Source organism: Atractosteus spatula, chromosome 5 (genome assembly GCF_055471065.1).
Source record: "Atractosteus spatula isolate fAtrSpa1 chromosome 5, fAtrSpa1.hap1, whole genome shotgun sequence".
In the NCBI taxonomy this organism is placed as follows: Eukaryota; Metazoa; Chordata; class Actinopteri; order Semionotiformes; family Lepisosteidae; genus Atractosteus; species Atractosteus spatula.
The window spans coordinates 56,391,752-56,418,275 of NC_142710.1; the positions used below are offsets into that span (position 1 = coordinate 56,391,752).

The following is a 26,524-nucleotide window of genomic DNA, read 5'->3' on the forward strand; positions in this document are numbered from 1 at the left end:
GCACACCCGGGGCAGGACAGAAGTGTTCACCGCTGTCAGCAGCCTGCTCTAAACCCAGAGCCCAGTATTTCTACAGCCACACAGTCCCCCTGACGGCTGGATAAAAACATAGCCTTCATGACACCCGAAGAAGGCCCAACAGGCCGAAAAGTTATGTTTCTTTTCTTTTCTATTCAGCATGGAATAACCCTTTACTTGTTCTTTTGCAGCCTAGGCATGCTGACGCAGCTACCTACTTCAACTCCTTCAGCCTTCATTAGTATACAAAATAGAAATGAAAACTAAAGAAATCAAGCGATACAGAAGTTTGCAGTGTCATCCTTTGTCAGTTAATCTTTTATCACATACTTCTTGTTCTGCTTTTTTCACATTTACACAGCAGTTCAGAAGCAAACAATTTCACATGACACAGAACTAGGAATAATTCTGTGCTCGGTTATTCCCGAGCAGCACCTATTTGGAATCACGCAATTAGGTCTCTCAGTTATTTCTTTGCTCATTCCAGGTATGTTACTTGGCGACAAGACTATATCACTCACGGATCATGGAAGAGTCATGGTTTAAAAAAACATTTCATGTATTTTTGTAGTTGTTAAGCTATAGGGTGTGTCAATGAACAAATGGTTTTCTAGTCGTCTATTATTGATCAGTTTAGTACTGATTTACGAGGCCTGTTGCAGGCTGCAAACTGGAAGAAAACAGCACAGAGTTTGATCAGGTCCACACTTAAAATTACTTAAACCTTTGAACTGCTTTAAAGATCTTTCCCGATCGAAATGAAGAGGCAGTTACGCACTCACCTAGAGTTCCAACCTCGGTTCCCACAGATTCCACCACAAAATCGGCCGACTTGCCGACGACACCTCCATGCAGGCCTGGACCCCACGCTCGGATTTTCTGTGGACCAGCTTCTGGGCCAACCTGGACCTCGAACGGGCTGTCAGGGAGAGGAGACCCCACATTCAGGCATCACAGTCTCGAATTTCGAGTGCCGCTCTTGAAACGCACACAAGCCTTTCTTCTTCGAATACAGAGGAGTCACAGCCAGACTCAAGGAAAAAAAAAAAGACACCACCTCTCATTGTGATGCCTTTTAAGAGTTGCACAAAGAAGGGGTTCAGAGTGAGCTGGACAGCATACACACAAAGTCACCTGAACAAAAAAAAGAGGATTAAAGGTGTGTTTTAGCATCTACAGAAAACCCATGCTATTTCTTATGCATCCTGACAGGCTGCTGAATAGATTCATTAAATCTGTTGGCGGACAAACAATACTGAGAGAGTTGGGTGTGATGTGTGATGGGTAGAATCTGAACATGCTCTGAGATTTTCTGCCTACATCTGCTAAATCAAATGCATTCGACACAGGTGTGCAGTCCTGTTCACTACGGCACAGAAACAGAAAAACAGTATGTGGATGACACTAATGGCAGAAGCTCTCACATTCTCAACATTTCCGGCAAAACAAACTGACTTATCAGTCCGCAGGTATCAAAGAAACAAAATATAGTTAATGAACTTAGTCTGAAACAAGTATAAAAAATGTCTCCATCTTCCTTTCAAAGAGTCCTAGGAAAGAATGTTTTTAACTCATTAAGAATATTACTGATGTTAGCATGGTAGATAGTACTATATATATAATGAAATGCAATTTAAAATTACTGATGAAACATTAATGCTCACTACTTTCCTCAAAGACTGTGAGTGGCCACCAGTTACAGACAGCACAGAGGAGATATCTGTGCAACACCAGAACTAGGCTCAGTTACAGTATGCCCTAAATAACCCAGTTCTGCTTTAGCCAGACAAGGTCAACTTCACAGCTCTTGTAACAGACGCCTGAAAGATTTTCTAATGAAAATGTGGAAAAATGCCTCAATGCCCCATAAATGTCTAAAAAGGTTAAGTTTATAACAGTAGCAATTTAAAAAGCGTTTCTCTCCTGTTAAACTATAAAAAAATCAAATCTGCCAGTCGTAAAAAAATGTCTTAATTTCCTCATGCTTAACAAAGTGGGGGGGAAAGTCCACTATTTCTAACCCATTTGCTCATTAAATTTATCCTTCTGAAATGACCAGTCCACGTCTACCAGCCTCCCAGTAGATGGCTGTTCTGGGTAATGTAACGAGACCTAAATAAGTTTCATGCGGTGCTCGCACTCTAATGGCTGTCTGCTGAAGTCCCCTGTGGCACAGCTGGGAAAACCCCAGAGCCCCACCTGGATGAGGTCATTCACTGCTCTTTTCGGTCTTCAGTCTGCACACCTACAGGCACTTTCCAGGTTTTAGCATGCTTGAAAATGTTTCTTTCACGGCAGCCTGTATAGTCCTTAACAATGCATTCTGGACAATTCTGGCCTTTTAGAGCAGGCCTAATATAACAGAACTTTTTTTTTCTATTTTTTTTTAAATAATATCGATAACAGCAATTTGGTTTACAGCATACCCATCTTCAACAATCAAGTAGCCAATAAGGCAGCATCATGTCCAGTGATACAAAGAAAAAACAGATTAATATGGCATATAGGGACAGAATCGTATAGCCCTCCAATTCCAAAATACTACTGAATCCTTGTTGTCTTAAGAGTTGCTACTTACAGTAGACCATCAAAACTGAAATTTCATTTTTTTCTGCTCAGCAAGTGGTACAGTAAAAGCTTATTAATAAAGCAGAAATGAGAAGCTAAAACTCATTTTTACATCTCTGATTTGAAAACACACTTTTATTTACACAATTTTAAGACCCTACGTAAGGCAACAAAAACATGACTAGGCCCCTTTGCTTGTCATGCCATCAAGTGAATGATGAACCCGAGAGCCGTGCCTTGTAGCTACAGCTGAAGGAAATTTTTAATAATGTCATATAAACAGAACTTCCAAGGACTAGGAAGATGACAGAATGTGATACACTCTCACTTTCCAAATCAAACAATTTATAGCCGGGTGTCTGAAGTTATGGGGTGTCATTACGATATGTTACCACAGAAAATAAACAACAAGCACCCCATTGCTGTTTATTTTGTAATTCTTGGATCCAAATGCCTCTCCTGGCTTCTAAACGTATTTAACTCTCAGAGGGGGGAAAAAAAAAATCAAGGACAATCAACAGTCTTGCGCATCTGAAGGAAACCTGTCGAGTCTCTCACCTCTTCGGAATGTGCTGGCCGCCCCACGTGATGGTCACGGAGTACTTGCCCGGGGAGTGGGGGTAGTACTCAAAGAAGTGATTTCCATCCTGAATGTCCTTCTTCTTCACAGGCTCCTCTAGGCCTTCTATGTGGGGGGGGGGGGGAGGGGAACGTCATTGTAACACCAAGGCTGTCAAAACATCTCCTGCCAACAGCTCTGACAGGCACATTAATCACCCTGACAGACACCGTGCTGACTCTGGGTCCTGCCTGCTCCATCTGGGGCAAAAGAATCCAGACTGTGCCAACCTTACAGCCTTGACTAGCACCCCAGCCAGTTCAGAAACCTCTAGTATTACTAATCGGTGGTACAGACAGTATAGCTGGCTGCATGCACAAAGCAAGCCTGGAGGCCTGCTGAATAATGTAGGAGATAATTACTTTCCAGACAAATATTATGCAGAGGAAATGGTGCTAGCATGCTCTAGATATCACTCGTAGAGAATTACCCTTTCTGGAAAGCCCAAATTAAATGCAATGAAATACATCATTAAGGAGAGCAGATCCTAATAAGGAAAACTGCTTTAGGCTTTCCATATACATTTTGATTAACTCCCACACAGGACAGATCCTTAGGGCAATTTGACAGAACTCGGAGCTAATATTTGTTTCATATCCTCTGTTGTATTAAAGCTAATTACTTTTAACACAATCAGCCTCTGGTATTTTTCAAAGGTGGAAACAAATGCAACTTGTGTTGCTTAATGTGCGTGCAGCATTTATCTAAAGTTTGCGGTTGTTAAAGGAAGAGCTAAGCCTATATCAGTCCCGAGCAAAAATTAAAATTGTCTCCAGTCTAGCTTGTACTGTAGTTGTATTTAGCCAGAGGGAAACTGAGGTCCTCTTACTTATTACATTTCGTTTCTTTTCAAAACGTAAACTCGTATTAGATACACAACATAATGTAAAAATTAAGCAATTATCTTCTCATTTCCAATGATGATTGCTAAACCATCCCTTCAGGCACTTTTCTCTGTAGAGTGGCATGGTCTACTCTATCTTTAGACAGCAGAATGCAGTTCATCCAGTTCTCCCCATTCACAAGCAGCTTGTTATAATCAAGGCAGCACCATTATTAAAACTGATCAGGAGTTGACTTTTCTTCACCTGCAAAAGCAAGTGCTTCTTCTGTACAGGAACAGTGGAGAATTGCCTATTGGACATTAGATTTGCCTGTTGGTTTTGTTAGACCCGCTGAATCTGGCATGGCCAACTGTGTGTTTTTTACTCGCGTCCCGTTTGTGCGGACTCAGGGTGCTCACATCTCACAGCTCAGAACCTCACAACGGCACACAGGGGAGAATGAGGAAATACAGACTTCTCCGAAAAGCAAGCCTGCAGGCCACTCTTATATGGGGTTAAGTACATCGTGTTAATAAATCGGTTATGGATCACTCAATGGGTTTTTAGAGTTTCAGATTCAGATTCAGATATCTGCTTCAGATTGCAAATATGTTGCCATGACATACTGCTCTGAAGGAGTGGGCCTTAATAATAATTACATCACCAACCAGATGTATGGGGAAGGGGTTAACAGGAGTCGTGAGCCAATCTTCTTTTGATATGGCATGGGCACCAATGGACATCCACGACTCCAAGAGACCACAGGGTCTCTTTTTAATGTTGAGGTCTAGGACAGAGCAAGAGATTTGCGGCTGCAATGCGGTAACCTGCTGCATTAAACCTCTGTGGAAATCATAGTGTCAGTCAGTGTTTACTGATTGCTCTGGCTGCCCAGGCTAGAAAATGAGCGAGAATCAGAAAAGCCCCGTTACTCACTTGGCCCCTTGACTGTGACCTTCAAGTCCCCGCTTCCTGCGTTCCTGGTGTCCACTTTGAAGTCCGCCACATCTCTCACCCTGACTCCCCGGGGCTGCAGGCCGCGCCCACTGGCTCGGCAGGCGTTGGGATTGGAGGCTGGAAAAGAGGCGCGGGCCCGGTCAGAGCAGGAGCTGTCTGAGGTCCTGTCGATCTCACAGGGTCACTCGGAAGAGCTTTCCTGGACCCTGGTGAAGGCAGTCGGGCTCAAGTAACCCTGAGGTCTCGTTTTGCTTGTTATGGTTCTCAAAACAAAACTATTACTCCATGAGCCTTGTTTTTCCATTTCATCTCATTTCCCTCAGATATGTACCTACTCCGGTTAAAGCAAATCTCTTAATAATGAGATGGAAACTGATTTGCCAAAGTCTACATTTTCACTACCAAGATCCTGGCTTATTTAGCTTCCTTCTTAAGTTCTAACTGTACACAATGAAGTCCAGTTAGAATTCGTTTTTCAAATTTTAAAGGCTAACTTCCTTTTTGAGGCCCTTGAAAAATAGGTGACGTTTCTGAGCAGCTGGCCAATCTGCGGAGTTTGTGTTCTGGTGTACAAAGTTTATGTTCTGGTGTCGATCTCAAACATATATCCATTCCAAAGTCCATTTTCCAAGCACAGCATTTTCCTATTTATAAGGTAACACGGGTGGTTATTGGCTGCTTGCAGTGATGTATAAAAGATAAGTCATTGACATGGCTTCAGAGTTAAAGTTCTGAGAGGACAGACTTTCCCTCCAGGAGCCTTTGGAAATAAATCTCAGACCTGTGCCGACTTCTTTCATCCCTATGGAACCAGGAGTATCATAACAATGGGTTTACAGAAAATGTTCCTCATAAGAAGACATCTTCATGAATACATAAGACACACTAAAATGAACAACACATTGCTAGTGCCTCCAGAAAGTATCCTGTCTTATCTAGCGAGATTTAATGTGGAAGAAACAGCAGTTTTGGGCATATTAAAGCAATCTGTTGAATTTAAAGGATGGGGAAATGATGTCTCCTGTGGTCATTCTACCTAAGCTCTTAACTGAGACAAATTAGACACTTGTCTTACCAGGATAATGCAAGAAAGGCTGAATAGGATTCTTAGCCCAACAGACATTATGAAACCAACAAGCAAACTTGTTAACTGGGTAAATGGTCTCATTTGCAGCCTTTCCTGTTCTTGCATTAGTATGTGATGATGTAAAGGGCCTTATAACACCTGCTAACTGCTGAGCCAGGTTCCTGATCCAGTAGGGTAAAGGGACTTGTTGGATTGGTTCACACACTCCAAGAGGCAATTTTCATCACCATTACTATCACAGTTCCATTAATTTCGATTTCCAAAAGTCCATTAGAGTTTGGACTTTTACCACTTTTATAAGCGTCTTTGAGATTCTTTTGCCGAAAAGCGATACCTAATTCTAATTTGTCACTATTAAAGCTAAGAAGCTGAGAAAAGAGAGGTATGGGCTACAGAAAGAGCTGTACACATGAGGCAAATGAAATACTCACACCTACTGTACTATAGCTTACAGTACATGGGAAATGGTTACTTTGTTCCAGCAGAGAGACAGACTGGGACACCGACTCTGAAATCCAGAACAACTGTGCTTTGTCAGAAACGAAACCCACACACATCTCTTTTTGTACTGAAAACATATTCCTCCTTCTGCTCCCCCACTGTCCGAGCTCTCACCGAAAACCCTTCAAATATATAGGAATGAACAAATTCTTTCCTTTCCTTGAGTCTGATGCCTTCTCTCAGCTCCAGGCGAGAGAAGGCCTCAATGTTTATTCACTGTCATTTACAGGAAAGGCCAGAAACTCCTGGCAAATACCTTTGGTCTCATTTTTTACCTGAATATTCCTCCTTTATTTTAAGATTATACCCCAATGATCTATCTGAAGCAGCACATTACGGCTTTCAAAGCTGGAAATTTAACTGGCAGAAAAAAGAAAAGCAAATCTCTAGTGTCATCCGTCATAAGATGGAGTTTGGAAATGTTTTTCCTACTGCTGATGAATGCTGAGTTACCAGCAAAACACTGACAACAATGTACTGTATTGATGTTTCTGGTGGAAGCTTTACCACACTGTTGTAATTGTTGCTAAGAAATACCACCACAAAACAATAAGTAGTAAACCAGAACCACTGTACATAAACTTACAAATTAAAGTTTTCAAATACACTTGAAAAGCCCTAATCAGCATCTACATTCTAACAGTAACTTCCAAAGTTTCCATAGATTTCTTTTGTCTATTTTTTCCTCTCTTTCTAACAAGGGCAGCAAAAACAAACTGAAATCACAAATCTGGTCTCGCCCATTGGGAGAAGTTAGCAGTTATCTGGGAATGTTTATTTTATTTAATTTCCCCACCTGCCTCACACAGAGGACTTCACCTGGCAAAAGAGTAGGACTTGAAAAGTATGAATTGAAAAATGGAAAAAGAAAAACAGAAAAATGAAGCAGAAATACAAAACAAGTACCGAGGACTGTAAGGCAGCACAGAATTTTGTTTTGCACGATACCCTTCCTTCGGGGTTACTGAAAGGTCTGTCTTTCACGCAGATGTGTGAAACCTGTCAATCCTGTTAGACACGCCAGAGATCTCCTTGGAGGTGAAAGAACCTCCCACACCAATTCTTGAATTTTCTTTACTGTATACTTAAGCCTAATTAGTCATTTCCGCAGGCACCACGGGCAAAAGTGGAGGCTTCTAAACTGAACAAGTTCTCATTCCTTAGACAAAGGGAGACACAAAGCACTGCACCGTTGTACTCAGCAGGCTGGAAAGTCACACACACTATTTAAACCCCGAAGTAACATTCCACGCTGCGAACCTGAAGCTTATCCCACAAGAACAAGAAGCAAGGCGAGATTATAGCCTGGATGGGACAGAAGTCCATCGTAGGGCACACCCACAAGCAAGGTTTAGAGACACCAATGAGCCCGGTTAGCTTGTGGCCTAAAGCTAGAAGGAAACTGGCAAACCCATGTTTGAAGCCATGAAGACAGAAATGCTTTTGAAAAGAAGACCAAGAGTACGTCTACAAAAGAAACCCAGGAATGCCATTGGTTTTTTACTGAACATTCTGGCAATTAGTCTGCACATTAGAATACAGATCTACGTTCCATGCAGAAGGCCCAAATTAATGATGACGATGAAACCCTCTTCCTACAGTCTGCATCACAGCTAGCGGTGACCTGTGCTTTTAGATTTGTTTTCTAAACAAGTGTTCACAAAGGTCTCCAATTCCATGACGTATTTGCAGACATTTGTTCTCGATTTCAGAGTCAGTGTGTTCACACTGAGCCTTCTTATCAGTCTTTCACTCTCAAGCCTCAGCGATAAAGAACCCCGCCCTCCCTCACACCTAGATTGTGAATGAAGAAGGAGGAAAGAAGTGCTACCGAAAGCCTTCCTGTTTATTTAAGCCATCACACCCCAGCAGGCCGCTATGCAGAGAGTGCAGAAGGAAGCACAGCACCTATTAATCTTTCATTTATTTTTGTGGAACTTTAACATCTCCAGTGGCTAACCACTTAGCCCAGGTTACTATTTTTGCTTACCACAGAAATCCAAACATTACCAGCTAATCATATACTCATATATGATGAACCAATGCCTTTGCACTATGAGAATACATATGGGACTATAGAGTCTGCAATGCAGAAGAGTAAATAGATGCATTAACAATAGAGACACACACCGTTCACAATTAAGCAAGACATGCACAATTAAACATCACTGATTTGTTCACTGGCTCAGCCCTTCCTGTGTGTGTGAAACTACTACTAATCTACTCTGTTAAATTACACTGAGACCTGTGCCTCAGTACTCTGTACTTTCAATTTTTCCAGATATTCAGATTCTTATGTAAAAGAAAAGGAAGACCAAGGTAAACACTGTTGTCATCACAGTAAGGATATTAAGACATGTTGTGTGACATTTTGGAAATTATTATAAAACGCTTCTGCTCACGAATGTCTGCTTTCCTCATCAACCCGGGCAAAAGACGACAAAGCTTCTCGAAGAGACTTTTGTTACATCTATAAAAACGGACGAGCGGATGACATCAGCTTCATACCAAAGGCCGCGTCAATTTGTCTCCAATTAGGCAAGAGCTGCTTGTTTGGTTCTGCACGCAAACAGAGGAAAAACGGTAATAATAAGCGCTTTTCTTTCAAAATGAAAATAATTAAAAGAAAACAGCTCGTGTCGTAAACACTGCTGGCTTCTGCAGTGCTAAGTGGGGGAAAAACCTGCCTCACGGAGAAGGAATTTGGGTTTTTATGAGTCTCAAATCGTTTCACTGGCTTCCACATTCATTGTCGATGGAAGCCAGACTCCGCGCACAGTAGTGCTTCCACACAAAACACTAAGCTTTCGGAGGAAACACAGGGCTGACGCAAAATCCTTTCTGGCTGTAAGAAGTATTATCGAGTACAGTGGGTACTGTGTAACTAAGAACTTTATCTTTTAAACAAAAGTACATCATTTGCAAATCATGTTTTTGAAAAACCAATATGCTCAACCTACTGTAAAGGTCATGTCACCTGCTCTCATTTTACTAATACAAGTCTGGCCAGTGAATGCTTTTACGTGTTCACACTAAGGGGCAATTTTAAATGGTTCTGCCATCAATTGTTTATTTGTATCCAAACAAAGTTGTAAATCTTGAAAATCAATTAGTCAAATTAGTGTCAATCAAAATTATGATTTCCATAAAAACACTTCCAAAGACAGGAACTTTGCTTGTCATTTAATTACCCTGTAAGCTCAATTCTTGAGAATTTTAAAACAAAATTTAAAGTACTAGAAGCACACTGCCTTTAATATCAATATGAGGGTAGTAATCAATAAGAACACCTACAGCAGATGATAGGTTAGGTTTAATATGACACAATTCAAGATCATGCTGCATTCATAAGAAATAGTTCTGGAGGAACGCTTGCAGAGATTTGAGGTACAAAGCAGTGTGGCTCTGAAACAGGTGATTTGCCTGTTCAGGTCTTCAGTCTTATGGAAAGAATTTCCGTCCCAACCCAGATAACCGTTTTCTTCTCCTTGAATTTGAGGGCTCCATTTTCTGCAACAGTCCAGTCTGACCAGCTTAACTCCCCTGCTTTACAGGTATGCACTGCTTTTGTTCTGTGAAAACTATGTTAAACGAGCTCCGGCCACCTCTTGAGCAGAAGAATTGTAGCCAAGGTTTTCAAAATGTGAAAAACTACCAGCAGTAACTTCAGCCAACCGGCACTGTGAAACACAAAGCCACACACAGTTAAGTTGTGTGCTGGCTTAAACACACTCATTTTATAAAAACTTTATAGTGTTTGTAAAGGGCTCCCGAGTTCCTGACATCCACTGTTTAATTACCAGTTTCTCTCACTAGGAACAAAACAGATTGCTTTCTACGAAGTCTGCTAATTACTCAAAGCTTCTTGTACCTTTTTTTCCCCACAGACCATGATTCTTTACCAGTTTCCTCCTGTGGGGCTCCTCAGTGTTAGGATTTTGACCCTAAATATTATTGTGGTTAGGGTTAGGGACCTCACATCGAACCACCTCTAAGAAACTTAAAGAAGATCACGCACACATGCACAATGTATGCCGCAGTACTTGGCTTCAATGTCATTATCGCCTGATCTCGTTAGATCTCAGAAGTCAAGAAAGGCTGGGCCTGGTCAGTACTGGGGATGAAATATCTCTAAGGAAATCCAGGTTGCTGCTGCAAGTGGCCTTAGTGGACCTGTAGGTGGAGCTCTCCCTGCGGTACCTTGTCCAACGTCCACAGTGAAGGGGCTCTTGGGAATGGACATCCCGGCAAAGCTGACGTCGATGCTGTGCAGGCCGGCCTGGACTGGCTTGTACGTGCAGCGGTACATGCTGTCCCCCTTGTCCTCCATCATCACCTCCACTGAGTCCCTGTTGCCCTGGGGGTCCCGAATTGCTGCTGAGACGTCCCCCACGCCAGCCCCTGTGCAGGAAACGACCAGAAAAGCTGAGCAAAGCCACTGTGCTTGGGACGCCCTGTTTCTGTATATGCTTTATGCTCTCCGGGAATGAATGTAGTGCTGTACAAATTATTTCTACTTTACTCCATCATGTTTTCCCATGTATCAATTCCTTGTCTGTTCCTACCCTTAGCTTTCTACCCAGTTCTCTGTTCATTATTTAGGGCCTCACTGGTTAAAACAATGAAGTATATCAACAAAATCATACTATAGCAAAAGCATTGAAGAATTGGATATCACAGGTAAAGCAAACAAGAAGGCATCCTGTAAGCACAATTAAGAGTTAATACTGTACATCAGCAAGGCAAAATCGAAACACTACTCTGTGAATGTGCCACAAGGAAACCTGAGTAGCTTCCAACTTGCTTTTCATCTGACAACCTAATTAACTGCTGCATCAAAAATGTCTATAGGAAAGATTTAATGCTGAGTGCAAAAACACAAGGTGAGGAACTCCTTTAATGTTAGATAGCCTTCAGTATTTGACAAAAGCGCAGGGTAATGTAATTCACTCCCTCACTCATATCTGCCACAGTCAAAACAGCCTGAAACAGTTGCTTAGCACTGCAGAAACATAATCAGAACCTATAACTATTAATAACAGACAAAAGAGAAACTAGTAAAAATACAATGATCAACTACTCTTTTAAAGGGTAATACTCTTCTAAAAGGCTAATGGACACTGTATTGTAAAATGTTAAAATAAAAAGACAATTCCCTCTATTACTTTTATTAAAGGTAATAGCCTCTGCTCATTTTGGAATGCTCTTTTAATTGATTTAAAAGTAATATTGGACACCTAGAGAAAGCACATTGAGCCCATGGGAAGGGGCATGTGCGGCATTGCTCAGGACTCTCAATCTCATGGCACTGGATCAGAAACTGTACCATTTTCACTCCCAAACCTACTCTGTTCTCCTACAACTCAAACATCCCCCAACATGAGCAACACAGAAAGGCAGGAAAGCAAACCAATATGAATAAAGCTGAATTTCTTCAACGGCAGAACTGACAGGTTCTTGATTTGGTGATTTTGTTTTTACCACTATTTTATTTATTAACTTCTTTTTTCTCATATTTGCAACAGGGTATTATGTTTTCACACTACTGAATCGATGTGTAATAGGCAACTGGGCCTTTCACATGCCTAGGCTTGAGGTTGTGAACCCAACGTGGGTTGGGAAGAGGAAGCTCGTAGAGTCCTCCAACCTGCCCACCTTTGAATCCCTCCTCTTTTAACACATCACAGACAACAAAGTCCTGTACCCGAGCTTCAGAAGAGACTGGAGGAGAGACGAGTCGCTTACTGACAGCATGGTATGTCTGCATGTACCCAGGGGGACACAGAGAGTTGAAAATGTTCAACACCCCACTAACGTGAAATGCAGAAAATCAGAGCCTCCACCTTCAGACGCAAAGGGATGACCCCAGAGAAAAGCAGAGGAGGACATGAAGTCTACAAACGAAGCTCAGTGCACCCACCTGCAGTGTAGATGTCAAAGTATGTGGGTTTGTTGGCGATGTTCCCTAAAGGCTCTAGGCCCGGCCCTTTGGCTGTGACTTTGCTGGGATCTCCCTGGGCTTTTTCAACATTCACTTCGAAGGGGCTCTTGGAAATGTGCTGCCCAGCAAACAGCACCGTCACCTGGGCAGGAGAAGAACAAAATGCAGGTCGGTTCAATCACAGTGCACTGTACCTGCAACAAGGTGCCAGAGCATACTTCTGGACCAACCTGCTCCAGAACTCCTGCTCGCAAACATGCTAACTATAACTGAGTTTATCAAACAGCTTGTGCAGCACGTTTTGATAAAGGAGGTGAATGAAATCAAAGAAGAGATAATATCTATGACTGACTGATTGATTTCCACATGGAAGTTTTGGATTCACACAACATTGCTAGTTCATCCTTTTTTGAAAGCACAAATAGTATAAATTATACACCTAACACATGCTTCAATAATGCTTATCACCACTTTACCACTAATGTTTTTAACAGGATGTCACTCTGCTCTACAGAGACCTTTGCATACCACGGTCTACAATGGTACAAGGTTTACAAAGGACTCTTACATAGACGACAGGATTTTACATTTGATCTGGATCAAAGGAATCTTTTTAAAACGATCAAACGAAACTTCTTCAAAGAAACAGACGCTACTAAACCTGCAGTAGTTTGATTACTTGGGGCTATTTTATAAAAGATTCTCCAAAACCAAATGACAAAACTCAATAGTACTGTAAGTCATTAATTCAGTTATTAAGCACTAACACCAAACATCTGTTCTTAAAGTACTGCCCTTATTAACCAATTAACTGTTCACTAGGAATAACAACACCCAAGAATTAAGCATATTGAAAGGTTGATGGAGTGTTTTAGTCACAGCAAATTTAGCTTAACCCTCTTGGCTGAGGGCCAGTCCTCCTGGCCTTAAGCCTCATGCAGAGTGAGGAGTGACCAAGGGGCAGCTGCAGAGGTGGAGATGGGCTGGAAGGACAGTAGAATGCTAAAGATGTATGCAAGGGACAGAATGGGATTACATACAATTTTTATAATGGCTTAGGTGAGAAGCCTCTGTAATCATTCAAGATGATTACAAATTACTGACAGCTGAGGCTGGTTGAACTTGGTTGTTGTTATCCACCCCGAACTTTCCCTCTCAGGGACGTAGTATAGAGCAGAGCACTGATCTAGTCTGTGGGGTGGCAGTGGATGGAGAAGTGTACCTTGTGAGGCCCCACCACCTTCGGCACATAGGTCACACTGTAGGTTTTGCTCTTGTCTTCGTTAGGGACAGCTTTTACCTGGTAAGGAGAAAACAGCAAATTTCATCCACACTACCACCATACATACACAACTCAGTATAGTTAAAAAGACGATATGCAAAACGGACAATTTACAGATTATGTGTAATATGTATGACAGCTTAATGACGTTATCTGTGTTGACAGAATATGAATAAAATAAGTTATGATTATAAATAAAATATATAAAATGTGTTTTGGGGACTGAACAGTAACTATTCTGTAGTCACTTAGCATCAGATTTATGTTAAACACTGTCTAAACAATGAATATCGTAAGTGCACAGTCACAGTCTATCAGTGCAACAGACTCTGTTGAAGATTCTGTTCACATCATTAACATAACAACATAACATCACTTTATTAGCCCTAAACAATTTCTTGCATTAGGAATTCGTCTTTTTGCATACCCCAGCTTGCTCTCCATGAGACACACAGACACACAGATAGGGAGAGAGCCCAGGGTCAGAGCGCAGGGTCAGACATTGTACAGCACACCTGAAGCAGTTGGGGTTAAGGGCCTTGCTCAGGGGCCCAACGGAGTAGGATTCCTCTGCCAGCTGCGGGAAAATACCTATGGCATATAGCCCTGAGACCTAGACAATTCTAGAGCTGGTTTCCTCTAAACTACTGTAACACCTGTAACACTGCTGTAAGTCAAGCAGAAGTGAGAAATCCATCATGAAATCTGAGCAGATATTTACAAAAGATACAGCAACACAAAAGAAAAAGCCCTGCTGTTCTTCTATCGTCTGCAGATGGCCTCTTGCTTGCTTCAACTTACATGCACTGAACACAAGCAGCTCAAGAGAGATTATGTCACAGGATTTTTCCTTGCATTTCAGCATATTTTATTCTGCCCATGCTGCATGTTTCACTGTTGACTTTGTTCAGCTTAGTTTGCCCTTTTCCCCATCCCACAAGAAATGTCTGAAAAGACACCTCGCAGCTCATAAATACATGTCAGCTGTTCTTTGAGAAAGAAAATTAGCCAGCATTGAAAGCGTGCAGATTACAAACCATTTCATTTTTTTTTGACTCACTGAGAGCTGCTGAAATATCCAGGCACATTTTTCAGATAAGACAGCACTGAAGAAGATGCAAGTATCTGCCCATTAATTTTTTTAACCAAAAGTAAAGGGGGGGCTGATGTTGCAGACTCCCTTTATCAGCCGTGTTTTCTAGAACTCAGGGTTGTGTTGGGTTGTCTTTTGCCGCAGGCGTTCCGGGCGTGACGAACTCACCTCCTCTCTGGTTCCAGCAGGGTCCTCAATGTAGATGGTCACCTGACCCTGACCCGCACTGAAGGTGTCCACGGTGAACACTGCTGGCCGCATGGCTCTGTTCCCAACAGGCTCGATCCCTGAACAGCAGACGAACACAAATGCCACCCACATCACATAGCTGCAACCTAATCCGTATCAAAGCGCACGAGCCGGAGATTTCCCGTCTCCAACACTGATGGGTCGTTCAGAAGACTCTTACAAGCCCAGTGACAAAAGGAACATTCGGAGATGCAGGGTCCCTCAATTACAAGAGTTTCAGTAACTCCACTGTGGAAATAAAGCTTGCCAGCTCAGTCCTCTTTAAAGTATGTCTTTTTTACAAATCCTTGGAGCATATCTCCTATTGGATTGGTTACCTTGCTACACCTTTCCCTAATGGGCAACATTTCTGCCATGAGAAACTGTAATCACCATCCCTACCCCCCGGCCAGCAGACTTAACTGATGAAAATCACGTAAAATTTTAAATCTAAAACATCCAAAAGGCGGATACATTTTTTGATACCAACAACCTGCCAAACCTGGAAAATCTGCATTAAAGTCTTCTAAAAAGAAAGCCTTGATTCTGTTTAATGAGACAGCGAAATAATATTTACAGAACATGTTCCAAACAGCTGGAGCAAACACAACAGAAAGAACAAGCACAAAAACACATGTGCAAGTTGGATGTACACAGAAAGTCATTATACCTACCAGTCTACTGCAGCTACCCTATATTTTGACAATGTTAAATAAGGATGTCTTACAGGATCAATCCTGTTCCATGATGCAATGTTGTCAAAGAACCGTTGGAAAAATGCATTGAATGCTTTGTATTTGCCAAGTCCAGGTCAAGCCATAATTAAAGATTGCTTATCGGACTTGTCGGTTACGATCTATTGTCGAAACTAATGAACAGGTATTTCCACCAATTGTTCTAAATCGTTTCAGGGTGTCCCAAAGATTGCTCACCCTTGACTGTCTTTTCAAAACCGCTTTTCAATGCCAGCCACTAAATGCGAACATTGAAAAGAAAAAAAAATGAACGGTTTCCCCAAAACAAACACAGAAATAACTGTTCCCACTACAAGCCACCCTCTCTTCTCAAATGATACTTCCTTTCATTTTTTTTACCAAAGGAATAAATTATGATTTTTTTTTCTGAAACTTCAAGAGAACAAACAGTTTGAACCCAATCTTACCACAGTGAATACCACCACAAACACCCAATTATATATTTTCAGCTAAATACTCTTTTAGTTTTCCAGTTTTCCTATGAACATGAAGTAATTCTTAACCGTTTAAGAGCTATACTGTAAAAGCAAGAACAATACAAGACTTCTCTTTATATTGCTCAAATTTGTATTAATCAAACAGAGAAAGATTTCAATAGGGCGGATAAGCTTATCTTGGCAAGAACAGGCTTTAGTTAATTGATTTTCCCATACTCTCCAGTGTCAAGAAAATTATTTATCAAGCCAATAATTTCTTATGGCAGAGCAAACTAGACCAGCATCAGGACTTCGAGGCAGTCATCTTGACTAATTCCTTCAGTAAAGCGTTTTTAAGAATAACAAAAAATCCTCTATTTACACAGCCCTGAGAATGAATGAATGTTTCTGCAGTGTTGTTTCTCGGAGCCTTTTCCCAGAGGGTCAGTCGATGAGCGCACACACAGTGCTCCCATTCAGTGGCTGGAACTGTGATGAATGCCTCAGACCCGTTAAGAGAAGTGTGAAGCACTCAGAAAACCCAAACACATCTTTAACAGGAGACTGAAACCCTAGGTGATGATGTTATGTCATCAGCGTTTTCCCTATATATTTTATTGAAGGATAAACATTCAAACACGGTCACGGAAAGAAACAAAAATACATCTAAATCAGGGCCACGAAGACATTTTCCGAATTGGGAAGTTAAATTAAACTGATTTACAATAAGCCAGGAAAATTAATGGGACTGAAGACAAACTTACATGACATGATTCCAGCACCCATGATTCCACAGTTACAAGGTTAAAAAAATATCGCATTTTTTTTACTGACTTTGCTTCCACCATCTCATTCACATACTGTATATGAACACCCACGGTTTTATTCCTTTTTGATGCAGTCCCTCTAGGTCACTTGCTATTTCTTTCACAAGTTTAAATATTTAGGAGGGTGCAAAACTTTGAGAATAAGGCTACTGTGCTTGCAAATGCCCCACTGATGACAAAACCAACGAGTGCGGTCTGAGAAAGAACAAAAAATGTCTTCATTTATTATTTAACTATAGGGGATTTCAGACTCTCAGTTTGGATGGAAAATTAGTTTAAACTGCTAATGAAATGTAGGAGGAAATGCCTTGTTTTCTAGCTGGTCTAGTTTGCTCTGCCACAAGTCAATGACCACTACTACACATATCAGACAGCTATGATACTCCTTAAGGAAAGCTTGTGCACTCCTACCATAAGAAGCTGTTGGGTGATGGTGAGGGGGGAGTTACTTTTTCAAACTAAATTTCTGAAAACCACCAACCCGATTAAATAATGATCCCAAAAAAAGAGAGAAAAAAGGGAAAATTTAAGTTTTCTGCATTTGCTATTAATTGATTCCAAGACAATATGTGCTGCAGTACTGTATAACTCTTGCACTACTCAAAAAAATACTGTTAAAATTGTTTCTTACATCGTCACATGATAGCCAACCCTCATTTTTATTAACCCTTTAACTTGTGCAAAGGGTCCTTGCAGTGTGAGGAGAGAAGTAGAGGCTGCCTACCTGGTCCATAGGCCCGAGCTTTCTTGGGATTGAGCTTGGGTTTGAGGGGAGCCCCGGGCTTCAGCTTAGCTTTGGGGAACTGTGACAGGTAGGTCATTACTGAGTGCTCATCCACATTGGGATCGATGATCTCTTCTGGAGTGATGACCTAGACACAGGGCGGAAAGGACAGTCATCAGGACAGGCAATGCAGCTTTCCCCTTTAATAAAAGAGATTAGGAGAACACCAACTTGATGGCTCATCAAAATACCTTTAACAAATTCTAATCATAAGATGCCAGAGTACACGTATACTGTAAAAAAGGGCTCTGAGTGCTGAGCAAGTTACAGAAGTAACACCCTATTTCATCCACTAGACAGTGTAGAACAGCCACAGTAGAGGACCTGGTGGGACAGTTATCCACTGTCTTGGGAGTGGCGCTTTGCTTGCTCGAACCTTACAAGCGACCAGGATTAAAACTGAGATCTGCCTGGCACGTGCAGAGGAGCCTGGCACTCGTCAGACATACACCCAAAGAACAATGAGCACAGATCCTAAAAAAAAAAAAACTCTGGAAAAACACTGTATTTCCATTCACCTTGGGAAAAACAAGGTTTTCCAAAAACTCACAGGGAAATTTGAGTATTTCATAATAGGGGAAAAAAAGTATAGCTCTATTTGCTGAACATCAGATTTAATTAGCTTTATTTTTTTCCCTGTGAGAACCACTGTCACTTTTACACTGTGTTTCTGTCATTTTCAAGATCAAAACTCTCGCCCTCCCCAGGCATGTGCAGTTTTAAGCCTTATCAGGTTAGATTGCAAGTCTGCTGCTGACAAGCAGGCAAATTCATAGAACAGACTTCCAGCTCCGAAGAGCTACGACTACAAAGGAGAAGGTGAAAAACTGTACATCTAAATAAAATCATTGTATATGTCTTTATTTTCAATTATCAGCTACAATGTTTATTATTTGGGCTCCTATGGTTTTGTTCCAGCAAACAATAGGACACACACATACATCATGGGCATGTACAGTTTATTTAAGCCCTTCATTTCTTGTATAAGACAACTGTCAGTCAGGGCTCGTGTGTTGGTGCTGCTGTCAGAGAAGCTGTACTGTAAAAAGGTTTAGTTGGTTTCTCTACAAGACAACTGCGCATTTTAATATGTGGCGCTACACGCAGGTCCTTCTCTCCAATAGCATATGCTTTTGATGGGAAACCGCAGTTCCAATTTCTCAGATCGGTTATTGAATCTCAGTAAGAAAATTAACTCATTTTTTTTTACTAATTACAAATTAAGCACAAAATCATGAACTTTGCAAGTACTGTAAGTCGTCATGTTGACACAAACTCGCATTCAAGTTCCCACGAATTGGGATGTGAAGCAGCCCTTCCTGCTCACTAGAAACTGTACTGACTAATGTAATGTGATGTGATGGACACTGTAAGAGCGAATTAAAACAGGTTGCAGAAATGTTCCACAGTGATCTGCTTGCAGAGTTAACAAGTAATATTTGTCAGCCAAAAGAGATGTATTCACAGGCCACAGGCATGTCATAGAGGCCGAAACACGTCACCAGAACTTTTGTTGCCTCATTCTGAATCGCGGAAAATGGCGCTGTGAATACCTGGAAATTTAGTCTATTTTGTGATGTAAATTGGAGGTTTTACAAGTTACTGTGTACATTTCATTTTTATTGTGGTTTGAAATGCACTCATCAATGCTGATTCCTTCTAACCCCCAAATATAAAAATAGAGTTGTAGTTCCCTTTTAATGCAGCATTTATTAAAGAGATGTGTTTATTTCTAATTTTGCCAAAAGAGGGGCTGGCTTAAATTCTACATATTGGTCTCCAATGATGGCAGAGGAAACAATTTAAAAATTTTATTTGAAATCTAGACAAATAGAATTTCTTTTTTTTTTTCCTCCTGGAAAACCAGGATCTCAGATAATAAGTCAGCATTTAACACTTTTAACAGCAGTCAGGAACACCTTTGCCAAATGGGAAGTTTCACAGGGATCCTGATAAGGTCTGGATTTGGCTACCACACCTTGCACACACAGGTGTGGTTCAGGGGTGTGCTTTCTGTTCTGCTGTATCAGAAAGACATTCACTGCGCCACGTCCCACACATGACGCAGAATACAACAGCTGTTTCCTTAATGTTGCCAGGTAAGTGCAGAATCTCCATGGGGCAGAGCTTTTTTGGAATGACAATCAGAACAGCGAAAATGTAAGTGACTTGCAACAAGCAGGTCAAGGGTTGCTTTCATAAGAACTGGAAATTAAACTTAAAATAGTCTGTAAATCTAATCTGTAAAAGATGTATACCAACAACGTCCTCTTAAATCCAAGATCATAAGACATTCTGTAGTTGAATATGGTCAATTCTGAATTTCCCACTTTTAGCAGAACAGTTTAATCTTTGAGAGAGATCAGTAAATTTGTCTTTAACACACCTCCATTCCCAAATCAACCTGACCCCAACATACAAATGCATACTGTATCACCTGCAGGGGTGCACTATTCAAAGTTTTTAACCATTTGCTTTTAAGTAGTGATGTTTATAACATAGTAGTAAAGCTACTATTAATCATCTTTGTAACATACAAGTCGAGAAGTACATTCAGCTATGACTTTTATTCCCCAAATAGCACTGTACATCTGACCAAGTGACATGGGGTTGGAGGAGTTTGACTCAGCCAAATGTTCCCCATTTGCCACAGAGGAGTGGCTCCTAGGAACTAGGCACACGGAGCTTGTACTTGTGTCAGTTAGAGACGTGCTTTCATCTGTGCTAACTCTCTGTACAAGTCTGACAGCAGGGTATGCCTGACCCAAGTGGATTAACTGCTGGCAATTCTAAACTAAAAATATTGCTTGATAAAGAAACAGAACTAACCAGCAAATCCTAAACTGAGAAAAAAAAGATAAAGCATGAAAAAAGTGAAACTGAAATCAACTGAAACAGCACTGGTGCTGTGTCATCCTCACCTGAGGGATTCCCAGCCAGTCATCTGCCTGCTGCATGGCTTCTCGAGCATTTTCCACCGGCTTCACCGTGTCCCAGGTCTCCCAGTCTGGGCACAGGCCTGCAATGCCAAGACCAAACAGCTAGTGATCGGCTCTCTGCCTCATTAAACGCCAGTGCATGAGCTCAGACCAGAAGAAAGGCAGTAATTTCTGAACAGTCCTACACATAATGCATTAAGAAACACTCAAGCAAATATAAAGAACACAGGCTAGACAGACAACACAAAAGGCCAGCAAAAAAAGGGGAGTACATAGTTCATACTGTGTGTCTGTGCTGGAAATCAGCCACGTGTTTTTGTGTCACATGTCTCTCTACTGTTAATCAGTCAGCTAGCGTCATGGTTAGACTCTGGGGTGGTGGGGTCTCTGCTCCACAACACGTCCCTCCAGGGGTCTTATGAGTTCTGGGCTTGACAAGATGCCTAGTGTTGGTGGGAGAACACCTACCTGGGGCACAACTGTCAACCAGCGCCCCCAGTGCCCGCCCATCCTGCCAGTTGTTGCTGAAGTTGGTGATGGGCAGGTCAGGAATCTTGTTCTGGATCCATCCCAGCAGCCTCTGCTTAGGTGTCTGCTTCTTGGCATCTTCATCGCCCTCATCCTCCCACACGGGCATGGAGATGGAGTAGTGCAGGATGAGGGTCCACACCATGCCCAGGATCAGCTTCAGGTTCCCGTCCACGATGGCCTTGCTGTCTGCAAGCAGGGCAGACACAACGGTCACAGTTATTCAAGATGGCAAAGCTCGTTTTTTCCTCATAAATGCATTGAACTGAATTTTTTTCACAACATCACGGCGAAAGAGCTCTCATTTCCCAGAACATGTCTGCACAAGGAAAGAGATGACGTTATGCAATCGGATCTATACAATTCATTACTAAAACCATGAGAAATTGAGGCACTCTAACATAAAATGTCTCTCTAGATTAAAGATTGCAACTATACAGTTATATTATGCCAGACTCTCTCACAGCTGTAAAATAAAAGACTACACTCTGAAAATGCATTTTCAAACATACTCTTAACAGTAAACTTGATTTATAAGTCCAGGGTATCGAAGCAGTGAATTTCTTAAGTAAGATCCCTAAGCAAAAATCCAAAAACTCCATAGCCTTCCATTGACTCTTAGGCCAGGATCCCATTTCAGCTAGTATAAAAACATAAAGAGTATGTAGAAACCAGAGCAGACAGACAAGTTACAAACATCCAAGAGCTGATACAGCTGAGGTGTGGTCTCAACTCCATCTAAATACAAGTCTGCAAGAAGCTGCTAACTTAGCTTTTTGGTCTCTCAGCTATGTTAAATAAAGGGTTATCTCAAACTCCTGCAGCTCCAAACATGCTAGGCATTTCAATATAGAGCAGTGGCTTATAGAGATTCCAGTCTGATAACCTACTGCTTCAAAGCATATCCTAAGCATAAGCTTCCCTCCATATCACGGAAGAATAAAATATTGCACAGGGCACAATATCAAAATTCAGACCTTTTCTGTAATACGTTTTAGAGAAAACGGGTTTTGATATGAGAACGTGATGTTAAATGAGAATTGGGGTCTAGGTGGGAACGACAAATGTTCTCAGTCTAGAGAACGGACTGTATCTTATCTTATTATTGATTCACAGACTGCTGATGCTTTTGTCCAAGGCACAAATGAGAACGTTATTTTTTTGCAGACGCGCTTAGCTGAAACACAAGGCTGAGAAAACAGGGGGATTAGGCAGATGATGAGGAGACTCAATTCGACAAGCATGCATGGCATTTACTGGCTAGACTGACACTGGGGTAACTTCACCCTCCTGTGCATTTACAAAAATCAATAAAACTCAAAAAATGTAAGAAATTGTGAAACCAACGATGTCAAGAGGTTGTTATTATCCACATGCCTGTGCCTCTTAACATTTACAGTGTGCCAAAAGCCAGAGAGAATATTTGAAAGCGCACAGAGCTGCAGTAAATCCCTTCCCCTAATCCAGGAAATTCCAGTCAGCGTCGGCCCCACCTAGAGCCGGGGACAGCCCTGCTGCTGGCCTACACATTCGCTGCAGGGAGCGGGGCGCGCTGCTTGGGCCCTCCTTCTTTGTGCAGCCTATCAGCCATCTCCCACAAACATCCTGTCACCCTGCGGAAAACAATGAGCCACATAGCTGAACCTTGGCCCAACATGCCGCCAGATACACCCAGATCCATGTGGCTGAGCTGTACCAGCAAAAGCCCAGTAAATAGAGGATAAAAAGAGGAAGTGTGTAAGAGAAATGAAGAGAGGAAAAAACAGGGCTCGGAGCTGGACTGTCAGAAGGGCAGGTTAACTATCATCAGTGTTTGTTCCCGAATTTCCTTACACATCCCATTGTACTCCGTTGCACTCCACACAGTTCACTACTGAATTCTAAACCAGCTCTGGAAAACATCCTTACAAACAGATTCTGAGGAGACTGATAAAGACAAGAAGCCGTGGGGACGATCATTAATGACGCACCAAGAGGATGTTCTCCCAGGAACCCTGACAAGGCACAATTTTTTGAAAAAAGAAATGTGACAAAACACTTCATTTTTTCACTTCATTTACTTCATTAAAAAGACAGATGATCTGATCTATCCCACCTAATTTCCAAGTCTACAAAATATGAGATTTGTTCACACTTATGCTAAAATGTGTTTACAGTTTCTTCTACTTAAGTCCTGGGGACCTGGGTTGAATTGGGGACCCGGAGTGTTACGGTATCTGCGGAGTTTGTATGTTCTCCCCATGTTTGTGTGGGCTTCCTCCAGATGCTCTGGTTTCCTCCCACAGTCCAAGGACAGGTGGGTGGTCAAGAGGCTTCTGGGCAAATTCACCCTGCTCTGAGTGTGTGTTTGCACATTGCAATGGACTGGAATCCCATCCAGGGTGTATCCTGCCTTGCTCCCATTACTTCCCGGGATAGGCTCCGGCTCCTCCGTGATCCTGAATTGGATGAAGCGGTTAGAAAATGGATAGGTGGTGTTCCACATCAAATTACTAATGAGCACGGTAACTTTGTTTTGAGGCAGCACCATCCAAAGCTTTAGGGCTGGAATCTACTGTGCTTATGTAACATAATGAACATTGCCAATATTCTCACTATAGGTGCAGGGGATTTTCATCATTTTTCATCTGTTGAAGACAAACCACAGGTCCAAATAAATTAAGACAGCACAGAATCATCTGCAGGCTTTGGGTCTCATGCCAAAGCAAGCAGAAATAATATATATATACGGTGCATTTTCATTATGTTCTGGGATACCGAAAACAGAAATCACAGAAGACCTATTGAATGCTGCAGTTCAGGCTTAGGGAAAGTCTACAGAACAAAGCTGACAGTCTCTTCACGCAGTTCATACTCCTGCAGTTAAAGACCTGGCATAGTACTGTGCTATTATTTGTCTAAGTTATTGATCTTTCTGAATACCTTCAAGAAATACAGGTACCTTAAATAAGATCATAATTTAGATAAACATAAGGTTTAGAATAAAACTTCCAAAGGTCCTTTTTCTTTTCATTTGACATCTGCATAAAATATATTTACTAATACCACACCCTCCATAGTCTATATCAATGTATACCCGACAACAATAGAGCTCTTGTTTCTGCTGGTTTAATCTGTAACAAAACAGATATGACTTCAAATTAGATCTAAAAGCAGATATGAACTCGAACTGTGTTCCTATAACCAGTGACATGAGCCCTCAAATCTTCTATTTTTTCTTTGCAATGGAGTTCTAAAACTCAGGGATTAATTATCTAAAATGGCTTTTCTTACAAAAAATTGCATTCTGTTCTTAAAAATGCATATAGAAAAGGATAGAGAAACCAGGGACAACAGAGAATCTATGCATATGCATGAGCAATTGTGTCCTACCCCATACAAATGATCTTCATTCAGGTGTGGTCTGCAAGTACCTGGACCTCTGCAGAGCAAAGATTGCTTTGTTGTGAAAGTGCTAGATTCAGAGTTGGTGCAAACTGTGTCTGATTAGTTCCTCACCAGAAAAGAGGTCTTTCTTATATGAACAACAGTGCAACCTCTTATGAAAACTGAGGTGCGACAAAACACTTTCTAGTTTACTAAATTTCCAGGCATGAATGTGTAGCATTAAATTGTTCCAGGCAGAAATCCACCTGTAGCAGTGCACTTCTGAGACTGACTACAGAGGGAAGAAACAGGGCAAAAGGGTCATATTAAGAAAGGAGTTCAATTCAAGTGGCCAGTTTCCTGTGGTAATTCAGAATCCAGCTGAAATTAAAAGCCGAAGAGACAGAGGCACTCCAGGAACCACTAATGTACTGTAGTGTGCAAACGAGCTATTTTCAATGGGCCCCTGTTTTGGGTATGAGAGAATTCTAGTTTGCCTATTCAATTATATTTCACTTTCATATTTGTATACCCAGGATTTATTTGGAATTTTATGTCATGAGTTTTCAAATACTGACAAAAAGAGACATTACCTGCGCAATACAATAAAACACTTATTCCTATCAATTTAAAACAGCCAAATGAGTAAAATACTGCGAATGACAGAACAACTGGTACTTCTGAATGGTGCAAATCCCACATTACATGGCTTAGCTTAAGGAGGAGTATGGACTAGGAACACAGCAACTGGAAAAACATCTTGATGACTCCAGTCCAAACAGTGTGCAGCACTTGCTTGTGATGGACGAGGGGTTCTCCCATACTGGCGCACTAACAGCAAAGACAAGCACTTTCACAAACGAGCAGGACCCGTCCAGACATTCCTTTGGCAAAGCCTTGCTAAGCTTGTGCACTGAGCTCCCACTGTCAGACAGTGGTAAACCTATCCCTCTGTTCAATAGATCTGCAGCCAGTGCACAGCCTAATTCATTAGTGCTGGGCTTCACATGGGGATCCCCAAAGGGTTGCTCAATGTTATCTCAATCAGCACACAGCTTTGGGGGGAGAATATCCCTGCTGTGAGAACACCATGCTACCAGATCAGCTGCTGCTGTAAGTCTAATCCAGCACCCCTGGAAGAAGATGTGCATTTCGTTTCAGCGTGTCTCTATTTTTCTTAGCCTTTTTTTTAAATTAAAATTAACACACTGGAACCCACACTGCACATTGGCCCAATGCCAAGTAGACATGGGTCTATAAGACACCTTGGGTGAAAAGAGGACATTACGAAGAAGAGATGTGTATGTCCCAAAGTGATAATACCTTTTTACACAGCTCCAAAGATTTCTATAAAGCTGCCAAATTATCTATTCGATCTTGGTGTCCTATCCTACACAAGGATATTTTCTCAAGTAATACAATGTGAAAGCTGTTCTGGCCCTGCCAGGATTCATTCATAGTCGCTGGTGTAGTCCAGATCCACACTTCCTAGAACATGGCAAACTCAGCTGCACCAAAGACTTCTTCCTAGATTCTTCCTGGATACACAGACGGTCAGCCTGAGAAATCCGAGTCGCGGCACCAGTGCAACGCGTGAAGCTCTTCTCTAGCCCTGTGGGGTTTCATTCACAGACTCAAACAGACACGGCACCTTTCCTAGACAGCAGTGACGGCCACTGTTCCACAGGACCAGCTCCTCTGATCCAACACTATATATTTTTGAAGTGCTAATGTCACTTCTGTAACATGCTCGCTGCCCTGAGCTCTGTTACACATACGTTTGGATGAACG

The 26,524-nt window shown here is 41.7% G+C and overlaps 1 protein-coding gene across 2 annotated transcripts in view; it reads right to left on the reverse strand.

Moving 5' to 3' along the window:
- Positions 1-26,524, reverse strand: part of flnba (filamin B a) — a 110,350-nt gene that overhangs the window by 46,712 nt on the left and 37,114 nt on the right. For both annotated transcript variants that reach the window (XM_088916782.1, XM_088916781.1), the window contains exons 2-11: positions 21,308-21,556; positions 20,822-20,919; positions 17,841-17,988; positions 15,059-15,177; positions 13,738-13,815; positions 12,495-12,657; positions 10,775-10,975; positions 4,966-5,103; positions 3,145-3,271; positions 801-937 (exon numbers count right to left, since the gene is read on the reverse strand). In XM_088916782.1, coding sequence (XP_088772908.1) covers positions 801-937; positions 3,145-3,271; positions 4,966-5,103; positions 10,775-10,975; positions 12,495-12,657; positions 13,738-13,815; positions 15,059-15,177; positions 17,841-17,988; positions 20,822-20,919; positions 21,308-21,556 — 1,458 coding nt within the window. The remainder of the gene's footprint in view (positions 1-800; positions 938-3,144; positions 3,272-4,965; positions 5,104-10,774; positions 10,976-12,494; positions 12,658-13,737; positions 13,816-15,058; positions 15,178-17,840; positions 17,989-20,821; positions 20,920-21,307; positions 21,557-26,524) is intronic.